This window comes from Adiantum capillus-veneris, chromosome 8 (genome assembly GCF_014529385.1).
Source record: "Adiantum capillus-veneris isolate H3 chromosome 8, ASM1452938v2, whole genome shotgun sequence".
NCBI classification, from domain to species: Eukaryota; Viridiplantae; Streptophyta; class Polypodiopsida; order Polypodiales; family Pteridaceae; genus Adiantum; species Adiantum capillus-veneris.
This window is the reverse complement of record NC_140938.1, coordinates 10,125,690-10,141,862: the sequence shown is the minus strand read 5'-3', so window position 1 is coordinate 10,141,862 and position 16,173 is coordinate 10,125,690. Positions and strand designations below refer to the sequence as shown.

The 16,173-nt window shown below is 43.7% G+C and overlaps 2 protein-coding genes and 1 pseudogene across 6 annotated transcripts in view; 2 read left to right on the top strand and 1 right to left on the bottom strand.

The window, feature by feature from the left end:
- The window catches only part of LOC147451652 (uncharacterized), a 42,180-nt gene extending 35,157 nt beyond the window's left edge, over positions 1–7,023 (bottom strand). The window contains exons 1-7 of one of the 5 annotated variants that reach the window (XM_086518784.1): positions 6,763–7,023; positions 6,489–6,506; positions 6,014–6,340; positions 5,429–5,536; positions 5,181–5,348; positions 5,009–5,101; positions 4,746–4,925 (exon numbers count right to left, since the gene is read on the bottom strand). In XM_086518784.1, coding sequence (XP_086374910.1) covers positions 4,746–4,925; positions 5,009–5,101; positions 5,181–5,348; positions 5,429–5,536; positions 6,014–6,340; positions 6,489–6,506; positions 6,763–6,990 — 1,122 coding nt within the window. In that variant the 5' untranslated portion in view covers positions 6,991–7,023. Of the gene's footprint in view, positions 1–4,745; positions 4,926–5,008; positions 5,102–5,180; positions 5,349–5,428; positions 5,537–6,013; positions 6,341–6,411; positions 6,507–6,659 lie in introns of all 5 variants that reach the window. The other 4 variants (XM_086518786.1, XM_086518789.1, XM_086518788.1 and 1 more) reach the window with 4 other exon arrangements.
- A 4,641-nt stretch (positions 7,024–11,664) lies between these two features.
- Positions 11,665–12,255, top strand: LOC147451651 (uncharacterized). The gene has a single exon (XM_086519158.1). It carries the CDS (start codon positions 11,665–11,667, stop codon positions 12,253–12,255), a length of 591 nt encoding a protein of 196 aa, XP_086375284.1.
- A 779-nt stretch (positions 12,256–13,034) lies between these two features.
- Positions 13,035–14,234, top strand: LOC147451650 (uncharacterized; annotated as a pseudogene).
- The last annotated feature ends 1,939 nt before the right edge of the window (positions 14,235–16,173 follow it).

Below are 16,173 nucleotides of genomic sequence, written 5' to 3'. Positions count from 1 at the left end.
ATCTCTCCAAATTCACCTATACCTACGAAGGATTAGCGATCAACTAATCCAGTACCTGGACAAGAGGCTCTTGCCTCGACATTCGCGCATGAACCCACATAACTGTACACATATAGATGAGTAACCCTCGAGCGGGGCATCACGATTCTGTATTCAAAAAGGGAGCGAGGTGCACGAGAGCGGAATCATCGCGCTACATAGTGCAAGGGAGAAGGCAAGCTTTTCATTAAAGCTTCATCACCTGCACCAACTACTCACACACACACTGTAGGTCACAGTGAGAGAAAGGCAGCCCTCGAGTGGATTTTGCGCCAATTCTTGGCTGAGGTGGCTTGGTTTGACCTTTTGACTCTTGAGGCTTGTGGTGCTGCCAAGTGTCCACTATGCCTCTTTGAGTTAATTTTCCTAGTACGCACAGACTTATAAGTGTAGCGAGGGGGCCTAAATGACTTTGAATTGAGCCTAGACACCCTTTTACTGCTCAGATTCCAATGTCGGTCAGCCCGACCAACTGTGGCGACAAGGCCTTCCCGTCTGTGGGTGAAACTCTTGGCCATCAACGGTTTCACTCTGACCATACAATGTCCGATCATTTGCATTTCAAATAGAGGATCCCAAAAATTAAATAAAAGTCATAGAAAAGAAACCAACAACTAAGGTTAGCAGTTGCCACGTCCTCGAGACACCATATGTAAAACCTATATATCACGTGCATTCAAGGACTAATTATAAAATCCCTTAGCTATGAGTTTTCACCAACAAAAGGAATCCTTTTCCTATCCAATCTCTAAAACCTTTTTCAAGATCATTTTTTCGACACCCTTCTATATGTGAAAATGTGAGAAATCATAGAATAAAATAATCCCTATTGTTGAACAGTGTGATAGGCATTGTTTTTTTGAGGCGATCCCTACAAGAATTGTAGTGACATAGTCAATGACTTCCATCAATGAGCATTCTTTCTTCCCACAACACCATTTTGTTGAAGATGGGCAAGAGTAGTGACCTCGTGGTGGATCCATGCATCATGACGAAGGTGTTAATACTCGCCAAAAGTATACTCGTCCCCAAAGCCGCTACGGAGCACCTTGTTCTGATGATCTTGTTGATTTTCAACTTGGCGAAACATGGTGATGGTGATGGCTTTATCCGGCATAAAATATGTATAGGTACATGGAGAGTAGTCATCAATGAAAGTCAAAAAATACTTATTTCTTGTGAGGGAGTTGAGGAGCATAAGTCCATAAGGATCAGAGTAAATGAGCTGCAAGGGATTTTCGGCACGAGTTTTGATACAAGGGAAGGACTTATGATGAGCTTTTGCAAATGCACATGCTTCACAAAAAGCTATGGGTGAGAGTTCAAGTGGAAGACCAAGGACAAGCTTGCAACTACTTATTTTTGTAAGATGTGACTAGATGCATGTCCTAAGCGATAGTGCCATTTGATGAAAAATGATTTGTATGGGAGTGTGTATAGAGGATGCTAGTGCATGTGCACAAGATGCATAGATGCCAAGTCAATAGAGATGACTTTGCTTCTGTATGTGAAGGGTGAGTAGCCTCCTTGCGGATTCCTTAGCAAGTATCGTATAGCCCTCCTTGTTGAATTCAAACTTACATCTGCTTCAAAAAGCTCAATAGCAAAGATGAGCTTTTTAGCAAGTCCTGGAACATGATAGACATTAGGGATGGTGCTTGTAATGTGCAACGGAAGTGAATGATGGTGTATGGCTCAAGATGAGTGCTCAGTGGTGCTCAAGGTTGCTTTTACTTAGCGGAAGGGAGAGCCTTCCGTGCTTTAGTGAGAGAATGTGCAATGACCAAAACAAGAGAGTGGAATGCAAACTGAGTGAGAGTGCTAGAGAGAGAGAGAGAGAGAGAGAGAAGAGACGACACCAGATGGGGTCCAAAACCCACCTCCAAGGGCCCCCCTCTCTATTGCTAGAGAGGTATTTGTTTTAGATTGCACAAAGGTCTAGTACAATGCTTCAAGATGCCGTGGTACCTGATGACGATGATGTCAACGACGACGAAGACTGAGGGCTGAAAAATGAAAAACGCTAGGGCTGAATCTGGCTGAAAATTGAGCGTTGTTCTAGGGCTGAAATCTGCAATTGTTGGCGACGACAACAATGACGACGGCAACAATGAGGCTATGCTGAAAACTGATGGGCTGAAATCTGAAATCGATGGCTGAATTCTGAAAACGCTGGCTGATCTGATAGCGCTTGGATAATCTGGCAATGGAATTGTTGCGAGACGGTGTGGTACTGCAAGGCGAGGGCTGACCTACTGGCGAAATGCCAAGGGCTGAAAATGCTGATCTGGAGTCTTCAAAAACGCTCGTGCTTGCTGAAAACGCTGAGGCTTGTTGCTGGAGAAAACGTTGTGAGAGCATGCTGCTTGCCGGGCACTGTGCTCTCTGCTTGTCTTCTGCTTCTTCCTAGCGCCCAGGGGCTTCCTTTTATACTTGCCAAGGAGTGGGTCGAGCAGCCTCAAGATAGTCCCCACTATTTCATTTAAATTGAAAAGTCACTTAAAACATGACCCCATTTAAGAGATGGTTCATATGCCCTGCGACTTGGGTTCATGCAATGGTAAAACATGCTCATGCTAGGTGTGCAATCAGAGGATATGCAACTACTCTAAGTGCCTGGACATGCACGGCCCGCGTGCAGGCTCACAAGGTTGCTAGAACACTTCCTAGGCTTCCTAAACCCTAGAAGTAGGAACAGCTTGTCCACATGCACATAGGGTTAGATGTGCACGTGACATCCCCCCCTTTTCAAGGTGAGGTACTCGTACCGAGTTGCATGGCTTCTTTGTAGTCCGCCAACAACTCGGGAAAATCTGTGAAAAATGCTTCATTAACCCACACTGCCTCGTGGGTTCCTCAATCTTTGAACTTCAAAAGATATTGTCATGCTTGCTTCTTGGATCCATGGCGAAACCGATGCAGCAAAATCTGCTCTGATTCCATGACTTCTGCTTCATCAATGATCTCCGGTTCTTCTTCGTCAAAAATGTCCTTTGGTGGGTCTCCCTAAAACAACTTCGACCAAGAAACATGGAAAACGTTGTGCATTGACCATGAGTTAGGCAACTGCAATTTCACAGAACCCTCATTTATCTTTTTAATGACTGGAAAAGGATCATACATGCGAAAAGACAACTTTGGACGCTTCTTTCCTACTTGCTTGAGACGTTGCTTCATGATCCTAAGATAGACCCAATCCCCTTCCTTGATAGTAACATCTTGACAATGCTTGTTAGCTTGACAAGAATAAGACTCCTGAGCCTTGCTTAGCCGAAGCTTCACACTCTCACTAGTCTCACCCAAAGACTGGCTCTCAGCATTGGCATCAAGCAACTAACTGACCGATCGAGTCAACAAAGACTGAAGCGGACAACCAAATGCTGTTTCATACGGAGTTCTACCGATGGCACTGGAATATGAGTCCTTCAAAATTGCTTGCACTAATGGGAGATACTGGTCCCAAATCATGCACATAAGCCTTCAAAACATCGAAAACCAGCCGATTATTGATCTCAGTTTGACCATCGGACTGTGGGTGAAATGCGGATGAAAAATACAACTTGGTGCCAAAATTTTCAAAAAAGTGCTTTCCAAAAATTAGACGTAAACCTTCTTTAAACATGGTTGTTGTTCACGTTGAGGTTGCTTGGGCAGAAGCTAAGACTTCTTGGTATTCTTGTAGTATTGTGTAGGCCTGGCTAAGGTAGTAATTGCTACAGCCTTCTGAGAGCCAATTTCCAAAGCTTTGTTGACAGTCTCCTCTTGCTGAATCCTTGGCACCTAGCCTTGGAGCTGCAGGTTCTTCAAAATGGCTTGGGTGGTAATGAACGCTCTCCACAAAGCGGGTACTGCACCAGGTAGAGCAGCAAGTAGAAGAATAGATCGCAACCGCTTGGGGATCTCTAATCCACAGATCAAGACCTCATCAAGTACCTATCATGTATCAAGAAACTTGGTAATGGCTTCATTTTCCTATATGTTGTGTTTAGAGGTCTCTTGAGTAGAGAGATTCGATAGATGAGGTCAATATGCTTATAGCTACGATCAAAAAATTGCCAATCACTCAAGTGTTGGTAAGATTTGTTACGATTTGCACTTGCCTATCATGGCAATGCTGCATGAGCTGTACACTTAAGCATAATGTCTTGGGCTTTCTAGGCTTTGTATGCCTTCATTTCGCCGCAAGAAGCTCATTCTTTGGGTGACTGTGGCAAAGGGTCCAAGCTTGGGATGATATCCCAACGACAGAAGTGTTTGTGATAGAGCTACATTCGCAGATTCATACTAGGTAGTTGAAACATTGAGCTTATCTATGGTGTGGCTGGGCTTCAAAAAGATAGAGGAAGCAGATGAGGAAGATACATCAGCCATTTCAAAGTTCCAGATTCCTTGGAATGGAGTGCTTAGCTTGATGGGTAAGAAGATGGTAGATGAAGTCTCAAGAGTGAAGGGTAACCAAAATTAGTGACTCCAATACCATGTGGAAACTAATCAACTAACCTTAACGGTAACTGAAAGTATACAAGACACTTATATGTGGTATTTCTACTCAAGCTACTCAATGCAATACCACTGAAAGTATGCAAGACACTCACACAACCAAAGTTAAAAGAAGATGTACATGGTAGAATCGTAAGAGCACAAAAGAGATAAGTTCATCTTTACTGAGCACATATCAGATTAACTCTGTTTTTTCACTGCAGTACCTGCAAAAAGCCGCTTTGGGTGGATTCTAGCACAGGGGTGGAAGGACAAGTTGGAATGTTTTCTTTGCTACCAAAGACTGTCTGTGCCAACCTTTTCTTGGCTTGTAAGTTCAATGTTTTGCAACTTGTAACAGACGAATTTTCAACTATCAGCACAGCAGATCTCCCACTACTAACTGTCTGCAAAGCTATCGGTGAAACATTCAGTCTCCACCAGCAGTGATCAATATGTTTATGCACATCACATCATAAAAACGCCTGACCTTCCCTTGGCCCAGAGAAACAATATTATGCACATCCTTGCTTCTGCCCTCCTGTTCGACTGTCGACACAGCAGAAGACACAATTCTAGCTAACTGCAAAGCTGTCAGCGAAACATTCAGTCTCAACCAACAGTCATCAGATATGCTTATGCACGTCACAAAGACACCTGACCTTTGGTTGACATAGAGAGACAATAATATCCACATCCTTTCTTCTGCCCTCCAATTCCACCTTCCTTGGCTTTGTTCTTTTGCACCATGATTTGTCTGAAAGATCAGAGCTTTCATCTTCAATGAGAGCCCGTCCATTGTCACCATCCAATTGATGCATAGGATTGACCTAAAAGACATATTGAATTTTCTTGCTGTAACAAACACACAGGCAAAGGTAGGCAGGCCAGATCCAGAGAAATTACAAACCTTCACATTCACTGGAGGATCCTCTTTGCGTTTGCTACCGTCCATGTTCACCTCATAACCTGTCACCTTATCATCACTCTGAGGCTTCTCCATGGTAAACTTGAACTCCTATATAGACCCACAAACAGAAACAAAAATTGGACCAACTTTGTGGACAAATGCTTCACGATCTGCAGCAGGCAAGATACCCTTAGAAATAGAATAAATCAGCATCACTTCATATTACAGGGAACATGCAGTGGGCATTAAAAATAACAACCTATTGGTGAAGTCTTATCTCCCTTATAAATCTACCATAAATAATTCACTTTTAAAAGAGCATGATATTGTGAAGTCAATGCCCGTTTGTTTGAACCCACAAGTCCATGACCAAAATGTTTCCAGGGCTCTGAAACAAACAGCCTCTCCAGCTGTGAGGCACTTTATAGCACACCACCCACACCTGCTTGCAAAAGTCTTGTTGAAACCATACATTTCCTTGCCAGCGTAAGCACAGTTTAGTTCAAAAATTTACTTATCACCATCCTCCACTCTCAGCACTTTGAGATAAACACAGCTTTGAAGGATACAGCTATTTGAAATTACCTGGTTCTCTGAGTCCTGTACATCCAGAGATCCTCGCTTTGCATCCTGTGATTTGCATACGTGACTCTCAACAGCTTCACTGGCCACATCAAGCAAACACTGAAAACTGTAGCCTCCTTGATCCATCATAACATCCTTCAAATCAAATAGGTAGCTCATGACATCCTTTTCAATGTCCTCATTACTGACTGACGAAGTGAAGGAATGTGCACAAGTGCCTGGCAAATCTTCAAGACTAGTTTTGTGTGAGTGCCTGGCAGCCTCGGGTGCTTTGTCCAGCAAAGATTCGTCAATGGCTCTCTGCAGCTGGACAGCCTCTGCCCGTTCCTGTGATACAAACATGCTTACTCAAAGGCCTGAGCTGAAAAAGAGAAGCTAACACGAAGCAAAATTGCTACCTGTTTAGCACTAGAAAAGAGCATTAAATAAGACAAATAGATTGATACTGAAGGACTACGTGAGAGTAGAATCCAACCTTGGCATTCTCTCGCTCCTGCCAGATATCACACGGCAGGGGAAAAGACATCAGCAAAAAGCAATCGACCTAGGGTCAAAATATTTCTTGGCAAAAGAAGAAAATACCAAGGAGGCAAAGCACAGGATGAACAACAAAGAGAAAGAACAGAGAGCGAGAAAAGTTCATAACCAACAACAGAATGTGCAGTGGCCATGGTACACACGTAACAAGGTGCTTTCCCTTCAAAGCGAGCACACATTACCGCCTACACCACGTTCTACTTGCAGAGCACCTTGGTTATCGAGGTCGGATTTGGAATGAGGTTGCTTTTAATTGCATTGTTCTTGCCTCTCTTCTTCGAGATGAAAGTGATGGAGGATCGGAGACGTCTGCAGGAAGCTTCCTCATAGTCAAAGTGCGGGTCCCTGTACGAGGCTCCAGAGCGAGCCTGGCGATGAGGACGGCGTGAGAGGTCTGAGGCCATGGAGGCAGTGATAGAGATGGCGAAGCGGCATCGCATTTGCGAACTCAGCCCCCATATTGTGACTAACTAACTATCTGTTGTGCAGAATGAGAAGGTGGCGCCAACATCACGAAATTTCGGTTCAAACCTAGGCCAAAATATTCACTGTCCGGACAACCCTTCATCAGCAGTTCAACAATTCCCCTTCTTGGCACTACCGTAAGCCAGGGTCTATGGGGAGGAAATTTGCTAGAATGGCCATAGGGGTTTTGGCCAATAGAAATTTGCCGTGCGAGGGTGTTGGAGGACATGAATATTGCAACTACTATTTTTTTTTTTTTGGGCAAACTTTTTAAAGAAAGTACGTATTTTGTGTACGGTATTGCTAGCTGCAATATTCCTCTCTCTCTCTCTCTCTCTCTCTCTCTCTCTCTCTCTCATGGGTCTTTCACTATTATTAGGGTTCTGAAATTGTTTCTTTGTTGTTTTTTAGGGTTCCGTCACCATTTCTTACTGCTTTTTTGTGGTTTCGCCATTGTTTTTTTAGGATTTTGCCATTGCTTTTTGGCTGTTTTTTAGGGTTTCAAATCTGTATTTTATTTTATTTTTTAAGGTTTTATAAGCGTTTCTTGTTGTTTTTAGGGTTTCTTGTTTTTTTTGTTGTTTTAGACTCTCTCTCTCTCTCTCTCTCTCTCTCTCTCTCTCAAAGCATCGGCGAAGTGCCAACGGCTTCCCCCAAGTGTAAAAAGACGCATCCCTCACTGGCTGTCCACAAAGCCTCTTTCATGCAGACAGGGAAGAGGATGTCGGCAATAGAGAAGGAAATGACAAAATGGAGAAACGAAGAGGTAGAGTGGAGGAAGGAGAGGAGCACTATTCTTCAAAGATGGACCGAAGAAAGAGATGGCATGCGTAGGAGGATCTCTTCGCTCGAGGAGAAAATGGTCATCCAAGATTCCATCATCCAAAATCCACAAGCAAAAAATGGGCGGCTCGAAGAAGGTGAAATTCAACCATCCATGATGGAAGAATTGAATACCATGAGAGAAGAAATACGGGTTATCAAGGAAGGTGAGGAGAAGAAGTCATGGGCCGCGGTCATCTCCACAACACAAAAGAAAGTAGAGGAGGCTGAAAAATGGATCGAAGTTTCCAAGAAAGCGAAAGGTAAGGAAGCTCCTTGTACACCCACTCTCATTAACATGACCTCGAAGAGGAACAAAGGAGGAGGATGTGGGCTCTACATGTGAGGATAACCGGCCTCAAGGACATAAACAATGTGGAAAAAGAGGTCACAAGCCTCACATCCATGATGGGGGTGGACAAGCCTTCACACACAAAGGCATGGAGAGTGGGCAAGAAGAGTGAGAATCTTCAAAAGGGAGAGCTCTCATACTACGTTTCCCCTCCTTGGAAGAGAAGAAGGAATTCTTGAGAAAGAGGCCTACTTTCAAGAAGCCAGGTAATTTCTTCGATGATGATCTCACTCTCTCACAGCTTGTGCATATGAGAGGTAATGCCAAAGATTATGGCGGCAAGGGAGAAGGGAAAGATGGCCTTTTACAGAGAGGGTCGGGTGGTGATTGTAGAGCAGCACTCTACATGACGGTGTGAGACCTATGGAACCACAGTGAAGATGGCTACTTGGAATTATAATGGATCTATGAGGTTGGACATTGGTGCCTTTGAGGACAGTTTCAGAGACAATCACATTGTTTTCTTCTTAGCGACTCATCACACCCCTGGACAGCTTATGCCACGTGTGGCGGGGTACAGATGGGAGACAGCCCACAAGACAGTCGCAAGATCTGAGCATGGGAGTAGAGGTTCAAGAAGAGTAGTAGTGCTATTTAGGGAGAAGTTACAGCCACTACTACATATTGTACGGAGAGATGATCGTGCTAGATACATGTGGGTGAGGCTGAGAGCTAACACGGGTCGATTTCTATACATTGCCATATGTTACTTTCCCCCCAGTACGTCAGTATATGCTGCATCCAGAGGACGGTCGCCTTTCTCTATACTAGATGATGATATATGGGAGTTTTCTAGGGAAAAAGATATCCTCCTCCTAAGGGACTTCAATGCCCGAACAAGAAACTCTCACACTGTCTTCTACGACACTTTAGATGAGATGCTTAGAGAGTTGGATGTGGTTGAGTTGGGGCTTGACATATGCTCACATGGCAGAGAGCAGATGGAGTATGGGAGATATCTTACGGAGATGACAACTACACATGGGTTAGCCATACTTAATGGCTTACAACGATTTCCTAGAGCAACTGGTTTCACATGCTTTCCACACAGACACGGGGCCAGTACAGTGGACAATGTTATGGCACAGTTAAGCTTTATTCCTTGTATTCAAGATTTCATAGTGGGAGGCAGACCAGTGGGCGTAGTAATGGATCATGCTCTTCATACATTATCTGTTTCATTTTAGTATAGTACAACCCATACTTCAGTAGGCAGGTCACATACCCGTTATACATTTACACCAAAGACTGACTTGGTTTATACAAAGGAGATCTATAGCCGTCTATGCACAATTGGTCCTGGCCTCTCAATGGAGGAGTGCACCACTTTACTGACTGAGACACTACATGGTGCAGTATCAGAGGCATACCCACACACTCAGTTGGGTCAGAGGTGACATTCTGGGAGCATGCCCCATAATAGTTGGTTGATGAGGAGTGCGAGAGATGAGAGCCCAGCTTCAGAGGGATCTTCTTTTCATCACTTACAGACATTCTCGGATTGCTTCCTGGCGCCTTGTGCGACGGAAGAAACGAGCTTACTTGGCCCAGATGGAGCGAGACTTGTATCAGTTGTTCTTGAGCAGAGACTCACGAGAGGCATGGCGATTCTTTCATGAGCACTCCCCTCCCTCAATGATTACTTCTCCTGATGTGTGGGGCTAGTATTCCTCATCGTTATATACGGTTCTTGGACAAGACCCCCTTCCAGATCCTATAGAGCCATGCCCACCTACGAGCACCTTCTTTACCATTGAGATGGTAAAGAGAGCCATTGACAAGATGAGGACCAGCAGGGCATATGATCATGATGGTCTAGTAGCAGAGCACTTTATACATGCTAGAGATATGCTGGTAGAGATTCTTGCAGTGTTGTTCAATCGTGCCATGTGTGAGGGGTTACCTGAGACTTGGAGGTGGTGTACTATTGTACCGATCTTCAAAGTAGGTGATCCTACACAGCCTAGGAATTACCGCACTATTATGGTTGGACACACATTGGCACGGTTGTATGCATCCTCTCTTTAGCAGCAATTGAGTAATTGGGTAGAGGGTGAGGGTGTACGAGCAAAGGGCCAGGCCGGTTTCAGGAGGGGTTTCTTCAGTCTTGATCATATTCTGACACTCAGAGCCATCATTGAGGAGGGCAGGTCACATGGGAGACAGATTTATTGTAGCTTTGTGGATTTCCGCAAAGCATTTGACATGGTACCGAGAGCTTGATTGATGCGCAGACTATAGGAGATGGGGGTGCCCATAGTGTTGATTTGGTGGATTATGGCTCTATACAAATCAGTGATGGGACATGTACACACTCCGGAGGGGATATCTGATTTAGTTCACTCCACTATTGGGGTGAAACAGGGTTGCCCATTGTCTCCTACTCTATTTGGTATGTATGTTGATGAGGTGTCTAATTACATTGACAGAGAGCGTGATAAAGGTGCCCAACTGGCAGGGACGTGGATCCCATTTGTTGTTATATGCTGATGATATTGTGTAGATCTCTGACTCACCAGTGGATATGCAACGACGATTGGATGCATTACACAATTTTGCAGAGGAGAGTGGATTGTGTGAACCTTGGTAAAACCAAGGTTATGGTGTTTAACACCACACCACAGTGGATTAGAAGATCAACACCGACTTTCACATATGGTCAGGAGATTGTAGAGTATATAGATGCATACACTTACCTTGGGCTTGTCTTCACTGGGCCGAGGTTTTCTTTGGGGAGAGTAGCCGAGACTAGACTGACTAAAGCTTTTGCGGCCTTGGGAGGCTTGGAGAGGATGTTTTCACAGGTTCAATTCCAAGAACCTCGGACAAAGCTATAGCTCTTTGATACTTTGGTAGCCTCATCTAAGTTGTATGGGGTGTAGATATGGGGACCTTTTGTAGGCCAAGATGGTCGGAGACATATGGAGAGGATGTGTTCGCAGGTTTAATTCCAGGAACCTCGGACAAAGCTATGGCTCTTTGATACTTTAGTAGCCTCATCTATGTTGTATGGGGTGCAGATATGGGGACCTTCTGTAGGCCAAGATGGTTGGAGATGTATGGAGAGGCCCTTGGTATCTATGATCTGTCGATTGATCAGAGCCAAGGACTCCTTACCTTACGCTATCATTCGAGTGGAGCTAGCTGTCCATCCTATGGAGATTGAGGCGCTTACCAAATTAGTCTCCTTTGTGCATATCTTGTGGATACTACTAGAGACAGATATGCTAGACTGGCCCTTGAGTCTTCCAGACAGTTAGCTCTTCAGTGGGACACTTCATGTTGGTATACACATATGACATCATGGTTTCAGACGCATGGCTTCACCATGGACGGGTTGCCCCCTTTGCAGTACTCTCTTCAGGCACCCTCTATGTCTCTTACACGGGTGGAGATAACTATACTCATTTGTCAGGACCTGATCCAGCTGGATACCAGGACATGGATAGAGCCGCCACATGAGTTGGGCATGAAGATGGCTTTCTATAGAGAGCATCTTCTCCACCTCACAGGAGGTGGGTTTGTGATTCGACCTAGCTACATGGACACGCATATGTCTCATGGTTTGCGGTGTGCCATTGGTCAAATACGCACATCCTCACATCAAGTGGATATTGAGACTGGAAGATTTAGAGGGATACCAATAGACAACAATATATGCCACTTATGCCAGCTAGAGCCAGGGATAGAGCTACATTACATATGTCATTGCACTATGTACTATGAGATACGGGGCCATTTCCACTGCTTATTCAGAGAGGGTTTTGGTCCTTTCTCTAGGGTCATGAGTTATGAGGATCAAAGATGTCTTGGGCTATATCTACTTGAGTTACACAGATATAGAGACACTTTACTAGGAAGAGATAGAGAGAGACAGTCCCACAGACAGATTACAGATTTCTTCTTACTAGATATGGGACAGCCAGAGGAGCAACCATCATTGCAGAGCTCGGCCCACACTCATTCGACCACTTTCGGCACTCTCATCGACCAAGCACTGGAGCTACTGAGATCCAGACAACCACGATTGAGGAGAGGAGCTACACAACATCGACGGAGACTATAGTAGAGGATTCGAGCCATAGTCTCTCGACATCCAGAGTGCAGATGTGGATGGATTCTAGTAGTAGTATCTTGTTCTAGTTCTTTTGTACCTAGACACGGTATTAGATTCACCATTTTGTAACAGATTGAAGTCATTTTGGCTTTTTGAAGATGTTAATATAACATTTCATTTCATTTCTCTCTCTCTCTCTCTCTCTCTCTCTCTCTCTCTCTCTCTCTCTCTCTCTCTCTCTCTCTCTCTCTCTCTCTCTCTCTCTCTCTCTCTCTCTCTCTCTCTCTCATGTGCACACACACTAATGCATGCATGCACATATGCTTACACATATGGGAAATATGCGCTCTTTTCTTTGATCTACAATGACGTATAGCAAAAGCATATGTATATGGTTACGCTTAACTCAAGCATATTTCTTTTTGAAATTCTAAGCTATAATTATGCTTTTGCCTTGAAATTGCTGACAAAAACCTCGCATAATAGCACTTATGATTTCTCGAGTCTTTGGAATTGATGTGGAAATTGCAGGAGATGGATTTTCAGCTTAGCTAGCTGGGTTTTCGTTCGTTTTAGTGATGTGCATTGTCCCAATTAGCTAAATTTAGAGTGCATGGAGGCCCAAGTCAAAAAATTCAATCGAACTTTTACTACTTTGAAGTCTGGTTGTGCTTAATATGGTGGAGTTTTGGGTATAGCTAGACCACAATCTGTGTGACACTATTTATGGTTGTTGCATGTGTGTGTATGCGGGGAAGCTCTCATTGCACACATCTTGGGACTCAAAAATGCCCATTTTCCTGTTTTGTCGGAGTGTGGATATGGCAATTTTGACTCAAGTACTCACTAGAGCTAAAGAGAATTGGTTGAAGGGGCGTGCCAGAGGATCTAGAATTTGTGTTTTTGGTGCTCTATTTAATACAACACTCAGCACACATCATGTCTTTGCTACTACAAAGGAGATTTTTGAGAGCCATTCCAACTTGCACGTGCTAATTTTTGAGAACTCAAAAGGGAAGGCATGCTTTTAGGCTCTGACCAAATGCCCAATAGCTCAAGAATGTGTTGAAAACAGGTCTTGGCAATCTGCTGATGAAGCTTGCAAAGATGGAGTTTTCATGTTTGACGAACAGCACCATGATAAACATGTAAGTTGTGAAGAGCTTAATGTCAACTTTCTTAATTCAAATGGCAAGACTTCTCAACCATTGTGCATATCTTTGTGCTTGTTTATCACAATTCAAGTAAGCAACAAATTGCAACTTTGTTGGAAGTGCATGGTGCAACACTCAATCAAAAGTTTGTGAGCATTGTTGTACAAGAGTTTTTAGCCAGATTGGATATGGCGGTAGATGGAAGGCTGCATCAATAACAAAGCATGAAGTGGGAAGAAGGCTTGCAGCCTCAAAGTGGTTTTTACAAAAAGGGTTTGATGCTTTAGGGTATGCCATTAACTCAAATAAGTATTCTCTGTTGACATTTCAACCCGCGTTTAGTTTTGGTACAGGGAATGCTGCATTTTGGACCAATTTTTTGAGAGTCACTTTTGGGAAGCAATGTGAATAAGCTCTCCTTTCATTCTTTCATTGTGTAGATTTTTCGTCATTATTGCCATCGTAGTTCTACAAGTGCTGTTAGTTATAGAGTCTTGCCAAATGAATGTAGGTCATTTTGTCTTGTGAATACTAATGTATTCACAACTTTTATTTGATGAAATTTAGTCATTTTAATCCTTTTGACTTCTCTATCTCTATTGGTCTGGAAACTCATGAACATCAACATTTTTTAATGCTTGCAAGAAAGAGAATGTGTCACGTGCATCTACACTGTCACCAACCTTACTAAAGACAGTTGTTGCATTGGAGGAGCTGAAAGAGAAAGGTCACACTGAGTTTTCCTCACAATATAAGTACAACCTTGACATATGTGTTAAGGGCACAAGTGGCACCTTTACATCTCTTCTTCCTCCATCAACATCCCTTCGGTAATCTTGGAAGTAATTCTTGCTTGGTACCATCACCTCCTTGAGAAGTAATCGCCCATCTTGTCGAGAGATAATCGAGAGCAAAAGCGAGAGAGAATTGCTCCATGAGATGGGAGAGGTTGGTAAAGTGTGGGAGAGGGGTGGAGCGAAAGATGTACATCTCATGTACTTAGAACGCTGGCTTGTCATCGTCATGGGAGAAGCACTAAGGTTGGGAGTTGATTTCACTGATGGAAGAGAGTATTCCTATTCTATGGCGGGTACATTGGAGGGCCAGCTAGAGGGATTCCAAATCATGTTAGGCTTCTCTTTCTCAATGCTTTGGCTCATAATATCAATATCGCAAGTTGAGATGACAACAACGACCACGAAGAGTCGGAGTTCTTCATGCTAATGTTTTTCTATACCACAATTTATGTGGTTCATTCGTGCTTGTTTTTTGGGATAGAAGCATAAAAATCATTACATATTCTTCCTTAGAATACACAACTACCAATACTCTCTAATCCAATTACTTTCACTTGTCAAAGTTTAGTGTTTTTTCATACTACAACTTATATTATTTATTCCTATCGGCCACCAAGCATAAATTGCATCTATATGATTTATCACATGTAATGGAATTGGCCTATTTAATTTGAGAGTAGCAGAAATTAATGAGAGTACTTTTGAGAAATGACTTTGCGAGCATAGCGGGTGAACATAATTGAAGATAGCAACATAATCATAGCAATTAGTTAACTTGGCATGAACAATACTTTTGCAAGAGAGAGAATTTAGAGAACATGACAACAATTGAGGACCGGATTTATGTGGAGCCGGTCCCCCCTCCAATAGGCATTTGTATTATGATTTCTCCCATTAAGAGAGACTTGTTACAATACAATCTTTGTGTTCCTTGTGACCTAGGTGATGCAATGAAGATGGAAAGCTTCATGCATCACAAACATAACATAAACTTGAAGAAAGCTTTAACTATCCCAAGCCTCAGTCCCAAGACCTCAAACACCTTCGAAGGTGGAGAAAGCTAGCAGGGAATGAGGGTAGAGAAGAGGAAGAAGAAACATTTCGTAGGAGAAAGAATTAGTTCCTCACTTATCATAACTCTTGTTGCTAGCATACATAATAGCATAGTAATGAAGAAGAAGGAGATGGCAAGCTTAAGCATTGAAGCATGGCTCTTGGTTGGATTTGCACTCCATATCCAAGAGTGTTGGTGTAGGCTCTCAACCTCTACTTGCTTGGAGAAGGAGAGGGAGTTCTTGCACTTTGCATAGCACAAAATGAGAGTGTTTGTGAGTGTGTGTGGGTGAGTATACCCCCTAAGCAACCCCCTAGCTTGCTTGGGTCGACCCCCCCTTGTAGCTCATGCTTGAAGCTCATTGGACCCCTACAGGCCTAGCCAATCACAAGCAGGAAGCATTACAAGCAGCAAGGGTAGCCTTGAGACAAGTGTCCCCCTTTCCCCTTTGAGAGAGAGAGGGCTTCATAAATGCTAAATCAATTAATTAAATCTCCTAAATTATTATTGGACCCCTTGGGTGGCCAACCAATAGGCTTTAGGCACACCATGAGGGCAACATGAGGAGGAACTTGACAAGTGTCCCTTTTGCTTTCTTTGTACCATGCATGCCTTGTGTGAGTGTGTGGGTGTTCTCTCTCATCCCCCCCTCATGTAGGGCTCGCCCCCTCCTTGTAGGGATTGAATCTTTGACTTTTTGACACCCTCAAGCCCCTCATGCATAGGCCCAGTTCCCACCACAAGCTTGGCTCATAAGCACTTTAAGCTTGGGCTGGGTTCTCACCTCAAGTGCAACCCTAGCATCTCAAGCATGTCAAGCACCTCAAGCATCTCAATAATTAAGCACCTCAATCATCAAGCACCTCAAGCAGGACAAGCACCTCGAGCTGGGTCGGGTTCCCGCGCCTCAAGCTCAGCCCTA